Here is a 19,610-nt window from a genome sequence, read left to right as displayed (position 1 = left end):
GAAAACATGCTCCACGCACGCCAAGTAATTAGATACCTGGGGCACTGAACGCATTTCAGTTTTTCTCCCCCCCCCCACCAAGTCTTAATGCCAAACTGTAGAAATTGTGGGCTCTGCCTCATAGCTTAATTAAGAGTCGCCACTAGGAATTGACCTTACACCAGCGTCAAACTGACTGATGAAGATTTGTTGCACGTTTCTCGGAGAATGACAGGCTACGTTTCTGATCCCATTGCCTGATTCTTCTTTTTGGCCACTGAGTGTGTTGCCTGACTATGGGAGGGTCTGCCTGCAGCAGGAGCTGCCCTCGTGCGTGTGGAGAGTCAGTGCAATTCCTGCTATTGGTTACCTGTTTCCCTCAGTGACTTCTCCCCCAGTGCCGGGCACTGCTAGTCATCTGTCACAGCCCACTGCTCCTCGCTGACTCCTCATCGCCGCCATCACTCCTCACCAAAATCCCTCTCATTTCGGGGCGGGTGATCACAACCTGATCATTGCTACTCAACAAAGTATTTAAATTTACCCAACGACGTCATTCGAGGAGGTGGATGGTGTGGTTAGGGAATATCTATAAAAACGCTGTGTACTCACACACACACGCGCCCCGCACGAACACACACCCGGAGCACGTTTGGACCGGGAATTCGAAGGAAAACTCTGCTTCGTGCCCTGAAAGGACGGGAATTGGCAAATCCGAGCTGAGCTCTGGCACAGGAGTAAGTTTTGACAGTTTGCTCCCTCGGCGAATCTATTATTTGCCTGAGTGTTTCACTGACACGCGCGAATAGGAGGTGTGTAAATTCTCACGGCTTGGTGCCGCTGTTCCAGCCCAGGAAGCTCAGGGATTGGGATTGGGTGGGGAGGGCTGGAACCGGGCCAGGGAATTAGAAAGCTGTCTGAAATCCCTGCCTCCAATTCGATATATGTTTGCAAAATTCCAAAACATTAGAGACTGATTAGGACAGCAAAATCTTCTTGTTGATTCCAGCTTTGAAATGAAACCTTTCAACCCAAAAAGTGCAAATCTCTCATCAATTCTTCAACCGTTACCATATTCAGCTCTGGTCAATCTCTACAATTTTATGTTAGTGGATTGTTTTGATTAAGTTTGGAGGGGGGGGGGGGGGGGGATTGGTTGGATGATTCTCATGCACAAATTGTTGAGGTTTGGGGTGACTGGCTGTCATTACTCCGCCGGGTTAATATTCAACAAATGTCCATGTTGTATTTTGATTTCCACCGCGACGGAACAAGGAGATGATTTTCGATTGGAAGATACTAAACTTTATTTTTTAAATACCGGGCTGGGTTTATTTTTGGTGTCCGAGCCAATGAAACTGCGTGGAAATGAAAGAATTGCCCAGTCCTTGAGGAAGCCGCGCGCTGTGCATGTGTCCATTTCAATTGCACATTTCAATCTGAAGGGAATTATATGTGTAAATGCTGTTGGACAGAATGCAAACGGATCCACACCACTCGGAGTGCAGGTAACCCCGAAAGAAATGGAAGGGGGAAATGTCGATAAATGAAGTAAAATTACAGCATTTTTTTCCTGATTATAATTTGTATTCCAGGATTTCCCTTCACTTAAATTGTCCATGGTTGCGGTGAACTAATTTCATTATTCTTGGTGCATCCAAAACAGCGATTGCAGACTCCAAAATCACTCGGATGGATTTTAGTTTTCAATTCACTGACATTTGATAAAGAATTACTTTAACCCCCTCCAGATTGCAATGGATCCCCTCAAAATTTGAATTTTTTTCTGGGTTTGTTTTTAATCGATGAATCTTTTTTATGTAGGAGCCGAGCGGAGATTCTCCCGGGCGAGTGGAGATTTTGGGGGGGCATTTCGTTGCTGGTTAGGTTTGAAAGTGGAGGAGAGAGAGAGGGAGCTGCTTTCACAGACAGAAACAAGAAGAAACCCTCTGCTTGAGAGCGACTTCCCCGCGGCGATCAAGAATTAAGGCAGGTTGCCGGCTGCTGGCCATGTTCCTGCTGGAGCTCCACTACCTGCCGGCTCTGGCCACTGCTCTCACCTCCCTCCTGTCGGTGCTACTCCTGCTCGCCGTGTCCCGGCAGCTGTGGACTCTCGGCTGGAGTGTGAGCCGAGACAGGGGCAACAAGCTGCCGCTTCCCAAGGGCTCGATGGGCTGGCCGTTACTCGGAGAGACCTTACACTGGATGGTCCAGGTAAGAACGGGGGGGGGGGGGGGGGGTCAGAAAGCGGTCCAACGGTGCAATGCTGCAATCTCCTCTATCCCGGCCGTCTGAACTTGCCTTCTCGCTGCCTATGTGGCCAAATGAAATAAGTGTCCTTTCCCCACGCGGTTTGTATCCATTCTGATAAAACAGGAGGCGTCCCACGAAGGTAGTTTTGTTCATTTATTGGGCCCTTTGATTGATACCGTCCTCGGCGGGTGGGGAATCCACTCTGCTCCCAATAAAGTGGGAGAGCACAGATGTGCCTTCAGCTAGTTGGCAGAATGTTAAGTATCAGAATGCCAGCTCTGCCCGGCCGCCCTCACACGAGCCTTGATGTGAAATCCGTTCGGGCTCCTCAAAGCTGTCAGCAAGGCCACTCAGAAAGAGACAGGTTTTTTTTGCCTGGGTGACACAGTCCGACACCGAGTGCGGTTCAAGAAAGGCAAATGTCCCCATAAACGGGCTGCAGATCCGGACTGTGTTAACAGATTACAAGCAGTCGTTTTACAGTCCAAGGAAATTGCTGTTTACAGAGTATTCCAACAGCAAAGATTTGGGGAGCAGTAACTTGTACCTGGAACTCCAATGATATTCCGATGGGAAACTCTTTAATGATCTGCTTTGAGGTTAGTGGTCTGACTGGGGGAAGAGAGCCCCTCTGGGACGGAGGCGGTTGTGGGGGGGGGGCGGGGGGGAGATTTCCGGATGTTAATGCGAAGGAACTCCACCCCAGCTAGCACCATGTTCCCCGTGCTCCGAAAACCCACTGTGATTGTTTTTCTCCCACACTTTCATTTAACTGGGGCTGACGAAGATGGTTAATATGAGACCCGCTGCCCAGCGGGGTGGGGAGAGGGGAGGGGAGTGTGTGTGTGTGGGGGGGGGGGGGGGGGGTTAATTCCTGCCAATGCTTGAGATGGCCAGAAGCACTTCATTCACCCCGGGACTGAATGTTGCGTTGCCGGCACAGAGCGGTCCTCAGAGCGGTCACCCGCTGTTTCCTCTCTCTCGCCAGGGTTCCAGTTTCCACGCTTCCAGGAGAGAGAAATATGGAAACGTCTTCAAAACTCACCTGTTGGGCAGGCCGGTGATCCGAGTGACCGGCGCCGAGAATATCAGGAAGATCCTGCTGGGCGAACACAGCCTTGTGAGCGCCCAGTGGCCTCACAGCACCAGGATCTTGCTGGGATCCAACACCCTGGCCAACTCGATCGGGGAGCTGCACCGGCACAGGAGGAGGGTAAGGACACAACCGACCGTTACCCCCCTTCCAGAGAGAGGGGCAATCTCTACCCAGTCACCAGGTTGCGAGGTTTCTGGGGAGGCGGGTGTATAATCCACATTCCCGAGTCAATGTTGCTGCTGTCGTTAGAGGCGCTGCCCTTGTATTTGGGAACATGAAGATATTGATGCTCATGTTAGAGTTGAGCTGGATTCACCGCCAGGAAAGGTCAGTGTGTGGTTAAAGGGAAGGAATGAGCGCCTCACACACACACTTTCTCTCTCACACACACTTTCTCCCTCCCTCATACTTTCTCCCTCTCTCACACACTTTCTCCCTCTCTCACTTTCTCCCTCTCTCACACACACTTTCTCCCTCTCTCTCACACACACTTTCTCCCTCTCTCACACTTTCTCCCTCTCTCACACTTTCTCCCTCTCTCACACACTTTCAGCCTCTCTCTCACACTTTCTCCCTCTCCCACACACACTTTCTCCCTCTCTCACACACACTTTCTCCCTTTCTCTAACACTTTCTCCCTCTCTCTCACACACACTTTCTCCCGCTCTCACACACTTTCTCCCGCTCTCACACACACATTCTCCCTCTCTCACACACAATTTCTCCCTCCCTCTCACACACACTTTCTCCCTCTCTCTCACACACTTTCTCCCTCTCTCTCACACTTTCTCCCTCTCTCTCACACACACATTCTCCCTCTCTCACACACTTTCTCCCTCTCTCTCACACTTTATCCCTCTCTCACACACACTTTCTCCCTCCCTCACACACACTTTCTCCCGCTCTCACACACACTCTCTCCCTCTCTCTCACACACACTTTCTCCCTCTCTCTCACTCACACTTTCACCCTCTCTCTCTCACACACTTTCTCCATCTCACACTTTCTCCCTCTCTCTCACACACACTTTCTCCCTCTCTCTCACACTTTCTCCCTCTCTCGCACTTTCTCCCTCTCTCACACACACTTTCTCCCTCCCTCACACACACTTTCTCCCTCTCACACACACTTTCTCCCTCCCTCACACTTTCTCCCTCTCTCACACTTTCTCCCTCTCTCACACACTTTCAGCCTCTCTCTCACACTTTCTCCCTCTCCCACACACACTTTCTCCCTCTCTCACACACACTTTCTCCCTTTCTCTAACACTTTCTCCCTCTCTCTCACACACACTTTCTCCCGCTCTCACACACTTTCTCCCGCTCTCACACACACATTCTCCCTCTCTCACACACAATTTCTCCCTCCCTCTCACACACACTTTCTCCCTCTCTCTCACACACTTTCTCCCTCTCTCTCACACTTTCTCCCTCTCTCTCACACACACATTCTCCCTCTCTCACACACTTTCTCCCTCTCTCTCACACTTTATCCCTCTCTCACACACACTTTCTCCCTCCCTCACACACACTTTCTCCCGCTCTCACACACACTCTCTCCCTCTCTCTCACACACACTTTCTCCCTCTCTCTCACTCACACTTTCACCCTCTCTCTCTCACACACTTTCTCCATCTCACACTTTCTCCCTCTCTCTCACACACACTTTCTCCCTCTCTCTCACACTTTCTCCCTCTCTCGCACTTTCTCCCTCTCTCACACACACTTTCTCCCTCCCTCACACACACTTTCTCCCTCTCACACACACTTTCTCCCTCCCTCACACACACTTCCTCCCTCTCACACTTTCTCCCTCTCCCTCACACACACTTTCTCCCTCCCTCACACACACTTTCTCCCTCTCTCACACACACTTTCTCCCTCCCTCGCACACACTTTCTCCCTCTCACACACACTTTCTCCCTCCCTCACACACACTTTCTCCCTCTCTCACACTTTCTCCCTCTCTCTCACACACACTTTCTCCCTCTCTCACACTTTCTCCCTCTCTCACACACACTTTCTCCCTCTCTCTCACACTGTTTCTCTTTCTCTCACACACACTTTCTCCCTCTCTCTCACACACACTTTCTCCCTCTCTCATACTTTCTCTCTCTCTCGCACACTTTCTAACACATTCTCACACACACTCTCACACACACTTTCTTCCTCTCTCGCACACTTTCTCACACTTCCTCAACTCTTTCTCACACACTTTCTTCCTCTCTCTCACACTTTCTCCCTCTCTCTCACACACTTTCTCCCTCTCACACAGACTTTCTCCCTCTCTCACACACACTTTCCCTCTCTCTCACACAGACTTTCTCCCTCTCTCACACACACTTTCTCCCTCTCTCTCACACACACTTTCTCCCTCCCTCACACACACTTTCTCCCTCTCTCTCACACAGACTTTCTCCCTCTCTCACACACACTTTCCCTCTCTCTCACACAGACTTTCTCCCTCTCTCACACACACTGTCTCCCTCTCTCTCACACACTTTCTCCCTCTCTCACACACACTTTCTCCCTCTTACACTTTCTCCCTCTCTTTCACACAGACTTTCTCCCTCTCTCTCACACACACTTTCTCCCTCTCTCTCACACACACTTTCTCCCTCCCTCACACACACTTTCTCCCTCTCTCACACAGACTTTCTCCCTCTCTCACACACACTTTCCCTCTCTCTCACACAGACTTTCTCCATCTCTCACACACACTTTCTCCCTCTCTCTCATACAGACTTTCTCCCTCTCTCACACACACTTTCTCCCTCTCCCTCACACGTCTTTCTCCCTCTCTCACACACACTTTCTCCCTCACTCACACACACTTTCTCCCTCTCTCTCACACAGACTTTCTCCCTCTCACACACACTTTCTCCCTCTCTCTCACACAGACTTTCTCCCTCTCTCACACACACTTTCTCCCTCTCTCTCACACACACATTCTCCCTCTCTCACACACAGACTTTCTCCCTCTCTCTCACACACACATTCTCCCTCTCTCACACAGAGACTTTCTCCCTCTCTCTCACACACACTTTCTCCCTCACACACACTTTCTCCCTCTCTCTCACACACACTTTCTCCCTCTTACACTTTCTCCCTCTCTCTCACACAGACTTTCTCCCTCTCTCACACACACTTTCTCCCTCTCTCTCACGCACACTTTCTCCCTCTCTCTCACACACACTTTCTCCCTCTCTCACACACACTTTCTCCCTCTCTCACACACACTTCTTCAACCCTTTCTCACACACTTTCTTCCTCTCTCTCACACTTTCTCCCTCTCTCTCACACATTCTCCCTCTCTCTGACACACACTTTCTCCCTCTCTCTCACACACTTGCTCCCTCTCTCTCACACACTTGCTCCCTCTCTCTCACACACACTTTCTCCCTCTCTCTGACACACACTTTCTCCCTCTCTCTCACACACTTTCTCCCTCTCTCACACACATTATCCCTCTCTCACACACACTTTCTCCCTCTCTCACACACTTTCTCCCTCTCTCTCTCACACACTTTCTCCCTCTTACACTTTCTCCCTCTCTCTCACACATACTTTCTCCCTCGCTCTCACACACACTTTCTCCCTCTCTCTCACACACACTTTCTCGCTCTCTCTCAGACAGACTTTCTCCCTCTCTCACACACACTTTCTCCCTGCCTCACACACACTTTCTCCCTCTCTCTGACACACACTTTCTCCCTCTCTCACACACACTTTCTCCCTCTCTCTCACACACACATTATCCCTCTCTCACACACACATTCTCCCTCTCTCTGACACACACTTACTCCCTCTCTCACACACTTTTTCCCTCTCTCTCACACACTTTCTCCCTCTCTCACACACACTTTCTCCCTCTCTCACACACACTTTCTCCCTCTTACACTTTCTCCCTCTCTTTCACACAGACTTTCTCCCTCTCTCTCACACACACTTTCTCCCTCTCTCTCACACACACTTTCTCCCTCCCTCACACACACTTTCTCCCTCTCTCTCACACAGACTTTCTCCCTCTCTCACACACACTTTCCCTCTCTCACACAGACTTTCTCCCTCTCTCACACACACTTTCCCCCTCTCTCTCACATAGACTTTCTCCCTCTCTCACACACACTTTCTCCCTCTCTCACACACACTTTCTCCCTCTTACACTTTCTCCCTCTCTTTCACACAGACTTTCTCCCTCTCTCTCACACACACTTTCTCCCTCTCTCTCTCACACACTTTCTCCCTCCCTCACACACACTTTCTCCCTCTCTCTCACACAGACTTTCTCCCTCTCTCACACACACTTTCCCTCTCTCTCACACAGACTTTCTCCCTCTCTCACACACACTTTCTCCCTCTCTCTCACATAGACTTTCTCCCTCTCTCACACACACTTTCTCCCTCCCTCACACACACTTTCTCCCTCTCTCTCATACAGACTTTCTCCCTCTCTCACACACACTTTCTCCCTCTCTCACACACACTTTCTCCCTCTCTCACACACACTTTCTCCCTCTCTCTCTCACACACTTTCTCCCTCTCACACACACTTTCTCCCTCTCACCCACCTCTCTCACACACTTTCTCCCTCTCTTTCACACTTTGTAACACATTCTCACACACACACTCACACACACTTTCTCCCACTTCCTCAACACTTTCTCACACACTTTCTCCCTCTCTCTCTCTTTCTCCCTCTCACACATTCTCACACACACACTTTCTCCCTCACGCACTATCTTCCTCTCTCTCACAGACTCACACACACTTTCTCACACACTTTCTCACACATTCGTACAAAACCTTTCTCCCTCTCACACTCACACGCACTTTCTCTCACACATACGCACACTCATTTTCTCACACACCTTCTGACAAACATTCTCACACACTTTTAAAAAAATCTTTATTGTCACAAGTAGGCTTACATTCATATTGCAATGAAGTTACTGTGAAAATCCCCGAGTCGACACACTCCAGCGCCTGTTAGGGTACACAGAGGGAGAATTTAGAATGGCCAACTCACCTAACAAGCATGTCGTTCGGGACTTGTGGGAGGAAACCGGAGCACCCGGAGGAAACCCACGCAGACACAGGGAGAACGTGCAGATTCCACACAGTCAGTGACCCAAGCCGGGAATCGAATCCGGGAGCCTAGAGCTGTGAAGCAACAGTACACTGCACACTTTCTCTCTCTCACACACTCTGTCACGCACACAAATACACACACACACAGACTCACACACACACTTTCTCACACACACAAACACCTCCTCCCTTTCACACAGACTCTCACTCTCTCCCTCCCATTGTCTCTCCAGATGCTAGCCCGGGTGTTCAGCCGCGGCGCCCTGGACAACTACATTCCTGGCATCCAGCAGCTGGTCCGCAGCCGGGTACGAGGCTGGTGCAGGGAGCGGGCTCCAATCGCCGTCTACCCAGCCAGCAAAGCGCTGACTTTCTGCATCGCCACCCGGATCCTGCTGGGCCTCCGGACGGCGGATCAGCAACTGGACAGTCTGTCGGGCACCTTCGAGCAGCTGATGGACAATATCTTCTCGCTGCCTGTGGACCTCCCGTTCAGCGGGCTGCGGAAGGTAAGCAGACGCTGCGTGCCTTGGTGTCTTGTCTGTCCCCTGTTGTGAGTACCTCAAACATTCACATGTGGATGGAGCTGGAGAATAGGACTATTCGGTACAGTGGACCTCAGTCTTGCTAATCCGTGGAGGATTTCTCTCCTGTTTTGTATCGTGGTTACGTTTCAAAACCCTCTAAACTCGGACTTTTGAATTTCAGTTTCTCCTACAGCTTTAGATTTCTGCCTCATTATGTGGACACCGCTATATATGAAATGACAGTCATTTTAAACAAAAAAAACATTCCGCTCAAGTGCTGTACTGAATCCTCATTCTGTATCTCAAAGGGGAAAGTATCAGATTCAATCCGAGTTATCCAATGTCGAAGCCTCTTTTTAAATGCGAGACTGAACGCTGCATTCAATCCAGTTATCAGACCGCCCATCTGTATTCGCTTTAAATACCGAGTCCAGTGAGTCTGAGACCATTTAAAGTGCAGTATAATTGTCTCTTTTTTTAAAAACACACACAGGGCATCAAAGCACGTAACGTACTGCACGAGTACCTGGAGAAAGCAATCACAGAGAAACTCCAGGCAAGCGGGGCTCAAGCGTCTCCCGATGCTTTAGATTTGATGCTGAACAGCGCCAGAGAGAACGGAAGAGAACTCAGCCTGCAGGAGCTGAAGGTAATAGGACCCCGGCGCCCGGGAGCGCATGGATTCCTTTAATCTTCCATCCTCTTTCTATTTTCACAATCTTTATTCCTGTTTTCGACCATTTCCCCCATTTGCTCCCTGAATGAATGAAACTAGAAACCTTTACCCAAATATTTGAACATCTGAACCATCCACAAATAAAAACGTTAGCTAGCAACACAACCAAAGTGCAGTAATAGTGGCTTCTACTGGTGTGCAGTTTCTCTATGTACCACCGTCAACTGTCTCGGAGTAATTTTACACACCAATACGGTCCCTGTGAAGCAGTTCTCATTTCCTGGCAATTTACCTGGTGTGGAAACAACTGCCGCCAATACCTGAACCTCCACTACTGCTCCCAACAAATCCCAGCACCCTACCCACCAAATCCCAGTCCCAACCCACCAAATCCTAGCACCTCACCGACCAAATTCCAGTCCCCACCCACCAAATCCTAATCCCCACCCACCAAATCCCAGTCCCCACCCACCGAATCCCAGTCCCACCCACCAAATCCCAGTCCCACCCACCAAATCCCAGTCCCACACACCAAATCCCAGTCCCCACCCGCCAAATCCCAGTCCCCACCCACTAAATCCCAGCCCCCACCCACCAAATTACAGTCCCCACCCACCAAATCCCAGCCCCAACCCACCAAATCCCAGCCCCCACCCACCAAATCCCAGCCCCCACCCACCAAATCCCCGGCCCCACGCACCAAATCCCAGCCCCCACCCACCAAATCCCAACGTTTCACCCACCAAATCCCAGTCCCCACCCACCAAATCCCAGCCCCCCAACACCAAATCCTAGCCCCCACCCACCAAATCCCAGCCCCCACCCACTAAATCCCAGGCCCCACCCTCAAAATCCCAGTCCCCACCCACCAACTCCCAGCCCCACATAGACAAAATCCCAGTTTTTATCCACCAAATCCCAGCCCCCACCCACCAAATCCCAGCCCTCCACTGAACACCATGCCCCAACCAAATCCCAGTCCGCACCCTCCAAATCCCAGTCCGCACCCACCAAATCCCAGTCCCCACCAACCAAATCCCCACCCCATACACCAAATCCCAGCCCCCACCCACCAAATCAAAGCCCTCACCCACCAGATCCCAGCATCCTGCCCACCACATCCCTGCACCTTCCCCATTAAATCCCAGCATTATACCCACCACATCCCAGCACCTTGCCATCCAATTCCCAGTCCCCATCCACCAAATCCCAGCCCCTCACCCACCAATCCCAGTCCCCACCCACCAATGCCCATCACCCTACCCACCACATCCCAGCACATTGCCATCCAATTCCCAGTCCCCATCCACCAAATTCCAGCCCCTCACCCACCAAATCCCAGTCCCCACCCACCAAATCCCAGCTCCTCACCCATTAAATCCCAGTCCCTGCCCACCAAATCCCAGTCCCCACCCACCAAATCCGAGCCCCTCACCCATCAGATCCCAGCCCCCACACACCAAATCCCAGTCCCCACCCACCATATCCCAGCCCAACATACCAACTCCCAGTCCCCACCCACCAAATCCCAATCCCCACCCACCAAATCCCAGACCCCACCCACCAAATCCCAGTCCCCACCCACCAAATCCCAGCCCCCACCCACCAAATCCCAGTCCCAACCCACAAAACCCCAATCCCCACACACCAAATCCCAATCCCCACACACCAAATCCCAGTCCCCACCTACCAAATCCCAGTCCCCACCTCCAAATCCCAGCCCCACATACCAAATCCCAGTCCCCACCCACCAAATCCCAGTCCCCACCGACCAAATCCCAGCCCCTCACCCACCAAATCCCTGTCCCCACCCACCAAATCCCAGCCCCTCACCCACCAAATCCCAGTCCCCACCGACAAAACCCCAGTTCCCACCCACCAAATCCCAATCCCCACCCACCAAATCCCAATCCCCACACACCAAATCCCAGCCCCACCCACCAAATCCCCGCCCCACACAGCAAATCCCAGTCCACACTCACCAAATCCCAGTCCCCACCCACCAAATCCCAGTCCCCACCCACCAAATCCCAGTCCCCACCCACCATATCCCAGCCCCTCACCCACCAAATCCCAGTCCCCACCAACCAAATCCCAGCCCCTCACCCACCAAATCCCAGTCCCCACCCACCAAATCCCAGTCCCACCCACCAAATCCCAGTCCCCACCCACCAAATCCCAGTCCGACCCACCAAATCCCTGTCCCCACCCACCAAATCCCAGCCCCTCACCCACCAAATCCCAGCCCCTCACCCACCAAATCCCAGCCCCTCACCCACCAAATCCCAGTCCCCACCGACAAAATCCCAGTTCCCACCCACCAAATCCCAATCCCCACCCACCAAATCCCAATCCCCACCCACCAAATCCCAGCCCCACACACCAGATCCCAATCCCCACCCACCAAATCCCAGTGCCCACACACCAAATCCCAGCCCCACACACCAAATCCCAGTCCCCACCCACCAAATCCCAGTCCCCACACACCAGATTCCAGCCCCACACACCAAATCCCAGTCCCCACCGACCAAATCCCAGCCCCTCACCGACCAAATCCCAGTCCCCACCCACCAAATCCCAGCCCCACCCACTAAATCCCAGTCCCACCCACCAAATCCCAGTCCCACCCACCAAATCCCAATCCCCACCGACCAAATCCCAGGCCCCACCCACCAGATCCCAGCCCCACACACCAAATCCCAGTCCCCACCGACCAAATCCCAGCCCCTCACCCACCAAATACCAGTCCCCACCCACCAAATCCCAGCCCCACACACCAAATCCCAGCCCCACCCACCAAATCCCAGCCCCACCCACCAAATCCCAGTCCCACCCACCAAATCCCAGTCCCCACCCACCAAATCCCAGGCCCCACCCACCAAATTACAGTCCCCACCCACCAAATCCCAGCCCCTCACCCACTAAATCCCAGTCCCCACCAACCAAATCCCAGTTCCCACCCACCAAATCCCAATCCCCACCCTCCAAATCCCAGTCCGCACCCACCAAATCCCAGTCCCCATCAACCAAATCCCCACCCCATACACCAAATCCCAGCCCCCACCCACCAAATCAAAGCCCTCACCCACCAGATCCCAGCATCCTGCCCACCACATCCCTGCATCTTCCCCATTAAATCCCAGCATTATACCCACCACATCCCAGCACCTTGCCATCCAATTCCCAGTCCCCATCCACCAAATCCCAGCCCCTCACCCACCAATCCCAGTCCCCACCCACCAAAGCCCATCACCCTACCCACCACATCCCAGCACATTGCCATCCAATTCCCAGTCCCCATCCACCAAATTCCAGCCCCTCACCCACCAAATCCCAGTCCCCACCCACCAAATCCCAGCTCCTCACCCATTAAATCCCAGTCCCTGCCCACCAAATCCCAGTCCCCACCCACCAAATCCGAGCCCCTCACCCATCAGATCCCAGCCCCCACACACCAAATCCCAGTCCCCACCCACCATATCCCAGCCCAACATACCAACTCCCAGTCCCCACCCACCAAATCCCAATCCCCACCCACCAAATCCCAGTCCCCACCCACCAAATCCCAGTCCCCACCCACCAAATCCCAGCCCCCACCCACCAAATCCCAGTCCCAACCCACAAAACCCCAATCCCCACACACCAAATCCCAATCCCCACACACCAAATCCCAGTCCCCACCTACCAAATCCCAGTCCCCACCTCCAAATCCCAGCCCCACATACCAAATCCCAGTCCCCACCCACCAAATCCCAGTCCCCACCGACCAAATCCCAGCCCCTCACCCACCAAATCCCTGTCACCACCCACCAAATCCCAGCCCCTCACCCACCAAATCCCAGTCCCCACCGACAAAACCCCAGTTCCCACCCACCAAATCCCAATCCCCACCCACCAAATCCCAATCCCCACACACCAAATCCCAGCCCCACCCACCAAATCCCCGCCCCACACAGCAAGTCCCAGTCCACACTCACCAAATCCCAGTCCCCACCCACCAAATCCCAGTCCCCACCCACCAAATCCCAGTCCCCACCCACCATATCCCAGCCCCTCACCCACCAAATCCCAGTCCCCACCAACCAAATCCCAGCCCCTCACCCACCAAATCCCAGTCCCCACCCACCAAATCCCAGTCCCACCCACCAAATCCCAGTCCCCACCCACCAAATCCCAGTCCTACCCACCAAATCCCTGTCCCCACCCACCAAATCCCAGCCCCTCACCCACCAAATCCCAGCCCCTCACCCACCAAATCCCAGCCCCTCACCCACCAAATCCCAGTCCCCACCGACAAAATCCCAGTTCCCACCCACCAAATCCCAATCCCCACCCACCAAATCCCAATCCCCACCCACCAAATCCCAGCCCCACACACCAGATCCCAATCCCCACCCACCAAATCCCAGTGCCCACACACCAAATCCCAGCCCCACACACCAAATCCCAGTCCCCACCCACCAAATCCCAGTCCCCACACACCAGATTCCAGCCCCACACACCAAATCCCAGTCCCCACCGACCAAATCCCAGCCCCTCACCGACCAAATCCCAGTCCCCACCCACCAAATCCCAGCCCCACCCACTAAATCCCAGTCCCACCCACCAAATCCCAGTCCCACCCACCAAATCCCAATCCCCACCGACCAAATCCCAGGCCCCACCCACCAGATCCCAGCCCCACACACCAAATCCCAGTCCCCACCGACCAAATCCCAGCCCCTCACCCACCAAATACCAGTCCCCACCCACCAAATCCCAGCCCCACACACCAAATCCCAGCCCCACCCACCAAATCCCAGTCCCACCCACCAAATCCCAGTCCCCACCCACCAAATCCCAGGCCCCACCCACCAAATTACAGTCCCCACCCAAAATCCCAGCCCCTCACCCACTAAATCCCAGTCCCCACCCACCAAATCCCAGTTCCCACCCACCAAATCCCAATCCCCACCCACCAAATCCCAGGCCCCACCCACCAAATCCCAGCCCCTCACCCACCAAATCCCAGCCCCCACCCACCAAATCCCAGCCCCCCCCACTAAACCCCAGCCCCCCCCACCAATCCCAGCCCCCTCCCCACCAAATCACAGCCCGCCATTAAACCCCAACTACCCCCCCACCCCCCAACCATCAATCCCAGGCCCCCACCCAGCACTGAATGTTTGAATACAACTTTGTTGTACATGTGCTCTCCTGTAGTCTGGATCTCCCAACGGCACAGCAAGAGAGTTGTAATAAAAATGAAAGCATTTAATATCCGGAAACATTCTCCTCCTGTCTACACCTTCTGGCAATAATGCTAAAACTCTGGATAATTGCCCCAAAAGGCTGAACCGTTTCTGTGTCTGTGTGTTCTGAATTTTCATCATTCAGTCCTTTAGTCTAATAACTCTGAGTATCTTCAAAGGGGTTTCAAATAGGGTGGAAATGTAGGTTCCACCTAGCCCGTGACTTCTTTATATGAACTTCTGAAACCCATCGGCCCGGGAGTGAACCCTACTCATCAGTGACATAGGCGCATAGGCACATACATACCCCCTTTGTCATACCGGAAAGCCAGAGCAGAGGGTAATGTTTAAGTACCATCTGGTGCAAAACACTGAAGATGCTGAAAATCGGAGATAAATACTGAAGATGCTGGAAAAACTCAGCAGGTCAGGCTGTACCTGGGATTAAAGGTCGTCAAATTGAAACATTTGTTCTTTTCCTCTGTTTACGATCCTGCCTGAACTGTCGAGCCTTTAATCATTTAACTAAATCCATGATCCTAAATGTAAAGTTGGGTGGTCATATCACTGGGCTTATTTACTGCAGTGAGCTGCAAGGGAATGAGATTGCCTCTGCCCATGCTGATTTCCTCTGCTGATTTCCCCCTGATTCTGGGTCCTCGTTGGGCCTTCAACTATTGGTGCAAAGGGCAAAGGAACGCTGCAGTGCAAATGCAATATTTGTTTCAAGCTCATCAGTGATAATAGTTCCGCTGGAATTTGTCCCAGTTAACCAGAAACTGAAGCAGCAATGGAGAGGGATGCAGATTCACTTCACTGATCAATCATTAATGTATTTAGATACATTGACGGCATTCAAAAGGCATCTTTACCAATACATGGACAGGATGGGTATAGAGGGATAAGGGCAGCATGGTAGCATAGTGGTTAGCACAGTTTCTTCACAGCTCCAGGGTCCCAAGTTCGATTCCCGGCTTGGGTCACTGTCTGTGCGGAGTCTGCACGCTCTTCCCATGTCTGCGTGGGTTTCCTCCAAGTGCTCCGGTTTCCTCCCACAGTCCAAAGATGTGCAGGTTGGTGGATTGGCTGTGCTAAATTGCCCTTAATGTCCAAATAGGTTAGGTGGGGTTACTGGGTTACGGGGATAGGGTGGAGGTGTGGGCTTAAGTGGGATGCTCTTTCCAAGGACCAGTGCAGACTCGATGGGCCAAATGGCCTCCTTCTGCACTGTAAATTCTAAGATTCTATGTGATACGGCACGAGGAAGTGCTCAGGGTTTTGGCCAAGGGTGGTATCATGACCAGTATAGGCTTGGAGGGCCGAAGGGCCTGTTGCTGTGCTGTATTGTTCTTTGTATATTTCCTCTGAATAGAAAAACAGATATAGATTGGATGAAGATATAGATTGTTACTCGATGTGTTTCGGTGGTTTAAAAGTGACAGGTTGTGTAGTTGCACAGATCATGATAGGACCAGAGATGCCCAGGAATTCATTAAGGAGAGGTAACAGAATCTAGCGGTTGACGTGACTTGGGAGATTGGGAGTGGGAAATGCAGCATTTTCTTGAACATTGTTTCAACTGTTCGTATTGATGCCAAGCCTTAAGATAACATTCATTTATTTTCTAAATAAGATTTCCCATAGTGTGGAAATTGCAGACATGTAGTATTCCAAATTGCGTCTGTGATAACATGCTGCATCTTCTCTGTCCTGGGAGAAGTTTTTTTTTAATCCTACCCCACCCCCTCACCTTTTCAGCTCCATTTTAGTTTGATAGGAGGGATCAGATTTAAAGTAAGCCCCAAGTAACAAGATTGATCAATCGAACTTCACTCAGTGATCCTTAGCACCGAATCAGCGTTATGGCTGCTGCTACTTATCATTACTGGAGATGTTTCTTGGCGTTAGTTCCGAGAGAGAGTTTGGAATAAAGCAGCAAACAATTTATTTTCCTACTGCAAAATTAATTTGAGTTCACTGAATCTAAAGAAGCGTTTACACAGCAAATTTGGTGTTGGTATGAAGGGATTCCCTTTTTTTAATGTTTAAATTACAGTGTTGATCAGGACTGTGGTCTGAACGAATTGGGGGAGGCTCCGTGGTGGAACAATCTCACACTGCTGAGTTTAGCTGTGCATGTTATTCCAGTGCGTCGTCAACCCTTTGCAAGATACCCAGACTAGAACATGGCTCTTTTTAAATACATCGGACCTTAATTAAAAACCCAGGAGTCCCCGTGTTTAAACAAATCACTGTGTATATTGAGAGATATCTGTACGTGCCTGTACTCTGGGAGTGCAGAACTGAGACTTGAGAAGATTGATTGATAGCATCAGGCAGCCAGGAGCCAGCTAATCTAAAAATGTTCTGCCTTGAAGTGCAGTTATACTATTGCTTCTGCATCAGTCCTAAGCAGACTCCATTGGATTACTGTGAGATGTCCTCAGGGAAGCTGACACACTTCTTTCTTTTGTAATAACATGGAGTGCAACTCCAGGATCTTGAGAAATTGGTTTTACAAAGTGTTTCAGGGTCCCTGCGACGTGTTAGGCTTCATAATTTAAGCTGTTTATATTTTTGTAATACTTTGACAAAGTGGTTCCTTCTTCTGCACACTTATAAAATTATCTAGATATTGTAAACATGAATACAGAGAGTTTAGAACCACAGAGCTCCTACAGTGCAAAAGAAGGCCATTCGACCCATTAAGTCTGCACCGACCCTCTAAAAGAGCACCCCATCTAGGCCCACTCCCCCACCATATCCCCGTAACCCATAACCTCACCTAACCGGCACATTTTCTGGGCTCCATGGGGCAATCTAGCCTGGTTAATCCACCTAACCTGCACATCTTTGGACAGTGGATGGAAATCGGAGCACCTGGAGGACAATCACGCAGACATGGGGGAACGAGCAGACTCCACACAGACAGTGACCCAAGGCCAGAACTGAACTTTCCTGGCTGTCAGAAGTTTTTAAAATATAAATTTAGAGTAACCAATTCATTTTTCCAATTATGGGGCAATTTAGCGTGGCCAATCCACCTATCCTGCACATCTTTGGGTTGTGGGGGTGAAACACATACAAGCACAGGGAGAATGTGCAAACTCCATATGGACATTGACCCAGAGCAGGATCGAACCTGGGACCTCGGCGCCGTGAGACAGCAGTGCTAACCACTGCGCAACTGTTCTGCCCTCCTGGCTGTCAGAATTGAATTCAAAGCCAGTGACTGCAAATAAGCTGCTGCTTGGCTCAAAGTAATTCTGTAACCACCAATCATAGATGTTAACAGTATTAAGTTAATTATTTTCCTAAAGTCAATAGCAAGAACAATAGCATAAACCAAAAATACAGACTCGCTGCATAGGTAAAAGTTTGTGCTCTTTGTCTCTTTGATCTGGTGTTGGAAGCTCCTGCAGTTGAAATATAATTCAACCCTGACCCTGATGAAATGATTATACCAAATGCCTTTACTGTGTTACACTATTGTTTGCATCCCTAAGGTGGTACAAATGATCTAGATATAAAATTCATTGTGATGCAGTCAATGAAAGGCGAATAAAGTTGTTTCCATTCTGATTTTCCTCTTTCACCAGTGATGCAAGGAGATCCTGTATACTTGAGGCTTTCAAAATTCTGTTTTTTTGCAATTGGCTCGAACCACAGCTTATTTCCACTATGCAAAACGGATTGCATTGACTGACACATCATTATTTTTTTAGCTGGAAATTCACTGATCTGAGGGAAGAGACTTCTTCTCATCTCCAGTTTTCTTCATGGTGGGTGTCATGTTCTCCAAGACACCAGCGTGAGCAGTATCAAAATGTTGTGTTATTTGGCTGCCCAAGTTGGATATTGAAAATCCTATGGTGCAGCCAGAATAATTCAGGGCTGTTCCTCTTTCCACTGGTATAAATGGTGGGCTTTCTTCTTGAACTAATGTAGTTTGCAGTTTTAATACAGCCGAGAAGCTTGCTAGGCCACTTTAGAGAGCAGTTAAGTGTTCAAGGTAAGATTGGAATCACATATAGGTCAGACCAGGTAAAGATGGCAGGCTTCCTTCCCTCAAGTACATTAGTGAACCTGTTTTTACAACACTGACAGTTTCATAAATCAGTTTTTAAAAATTCCATAGCACCATAGAATCCCTACAGTGCAGAAGGAGGCCATTTGGCCCATTGGGTCTGCACTGACCCTCTGAAAGCACACCCTATGAACCCGCAACCCCATAACCCCACCTAACATGCACAGTTTTTGGACACTGAGGGGCAATTTAGCATGGCCAATCCATCTAATCAGTACATTTGTGGACTCTGACATTGTTCCCTCAGGAAATAGTCAAAAGACATGAACTAAACCCAATATATTGTACAGGTTTTTTCAGCTGTGTTATTTTATTAAAATGACAATATTGTACCCCTACTCTCTCACAGACACAAAGATAAGTAATGGGTGTCTCCGTTTAAGATAAAGTAGACATTGGGACAGTAAATTGAAATAGGACATCTCCAAGCAGGAGGAATGGAAGATGTTGGTTTTGACAGACAGACTCCTCATTGTTAATTAGATAATGGCCAAGTTGCTATCAATTCAACATCTTTGAATTGATTGTATTTATTCCACACATATCTTTTATACTGCCTTGTTATTTGAGAGGAGTCTTTGTTGATGGCCTACCTTGTGCACTCAAGTTAGATCAGCGATTTATACCAGTGGAAAGAGGAACAGAGAATCATAGAATCCCTACAATGCAGA

General features: G+C 50.6%; 1 protein-coding gene across 3 annotated transcripts in view; it reads left to right on the top strand.

Moving 5' to 3' along the window:
* Positions 1-328: 328 nt before the first annotated feature.
* The window catches only part of LOC140393074 (cytochrome P450 26A1-like), a 57,206-nt gene continuing 37,924 nt past the window's right edge, over positions 329-19,610 (top strand). Inside the window, exons 1-5 of one of the 3 annotated variants that reach the window (XM_072479066.1) lie at positions 329-716; positions 1,804-2,193; positions 3,221-3,445; positions 8,652-8,927; positions 9,439-9,594. In XM_072479066.1, coding sequence (XP_072335167.1) covers positions 1,990-2,193; positions 3,221-3,445; positions 8,652-8,927; positions 9,439-9,594 — 861 coding nt within the window. In that variant the 5' untranslated portion in view covers positions 329-716; positions 1,804-1,989. Of the gene's footprint in view, positions 717-1,192; positions 1,488-1,803; positions 2,194-3,220; positions 3,446-8,651; positions 8,928-9,438; positions 9,595-19,610 lie in introns of those variants that run through there. The other 2 variants (XM_072479063.1, XM_072479064.1) reach the window with 2 other exon arrangements.

The sequence above is a fragment of the Scyliorhinus torazame genome, chromosome 16 (assembly GCF_047496885.1).
Source record: "Scyliorhinus torazame isolate Kashiwa2021f chromosome 16, sScyTor2.1, whole genome shotgun sequence".
Lineage (NCBI taxonomy): Eukaryota > Metazoa > Chordata > Chondrichthyes > Carcharhiniformes > Scyliorhinidae > Scyliorhinus > Scyliorhinus torazame.
Note: the sequence above shows the minus strand (reverse complement) of the source record. Positions and strands in the feature narration are given on the sequence as shown.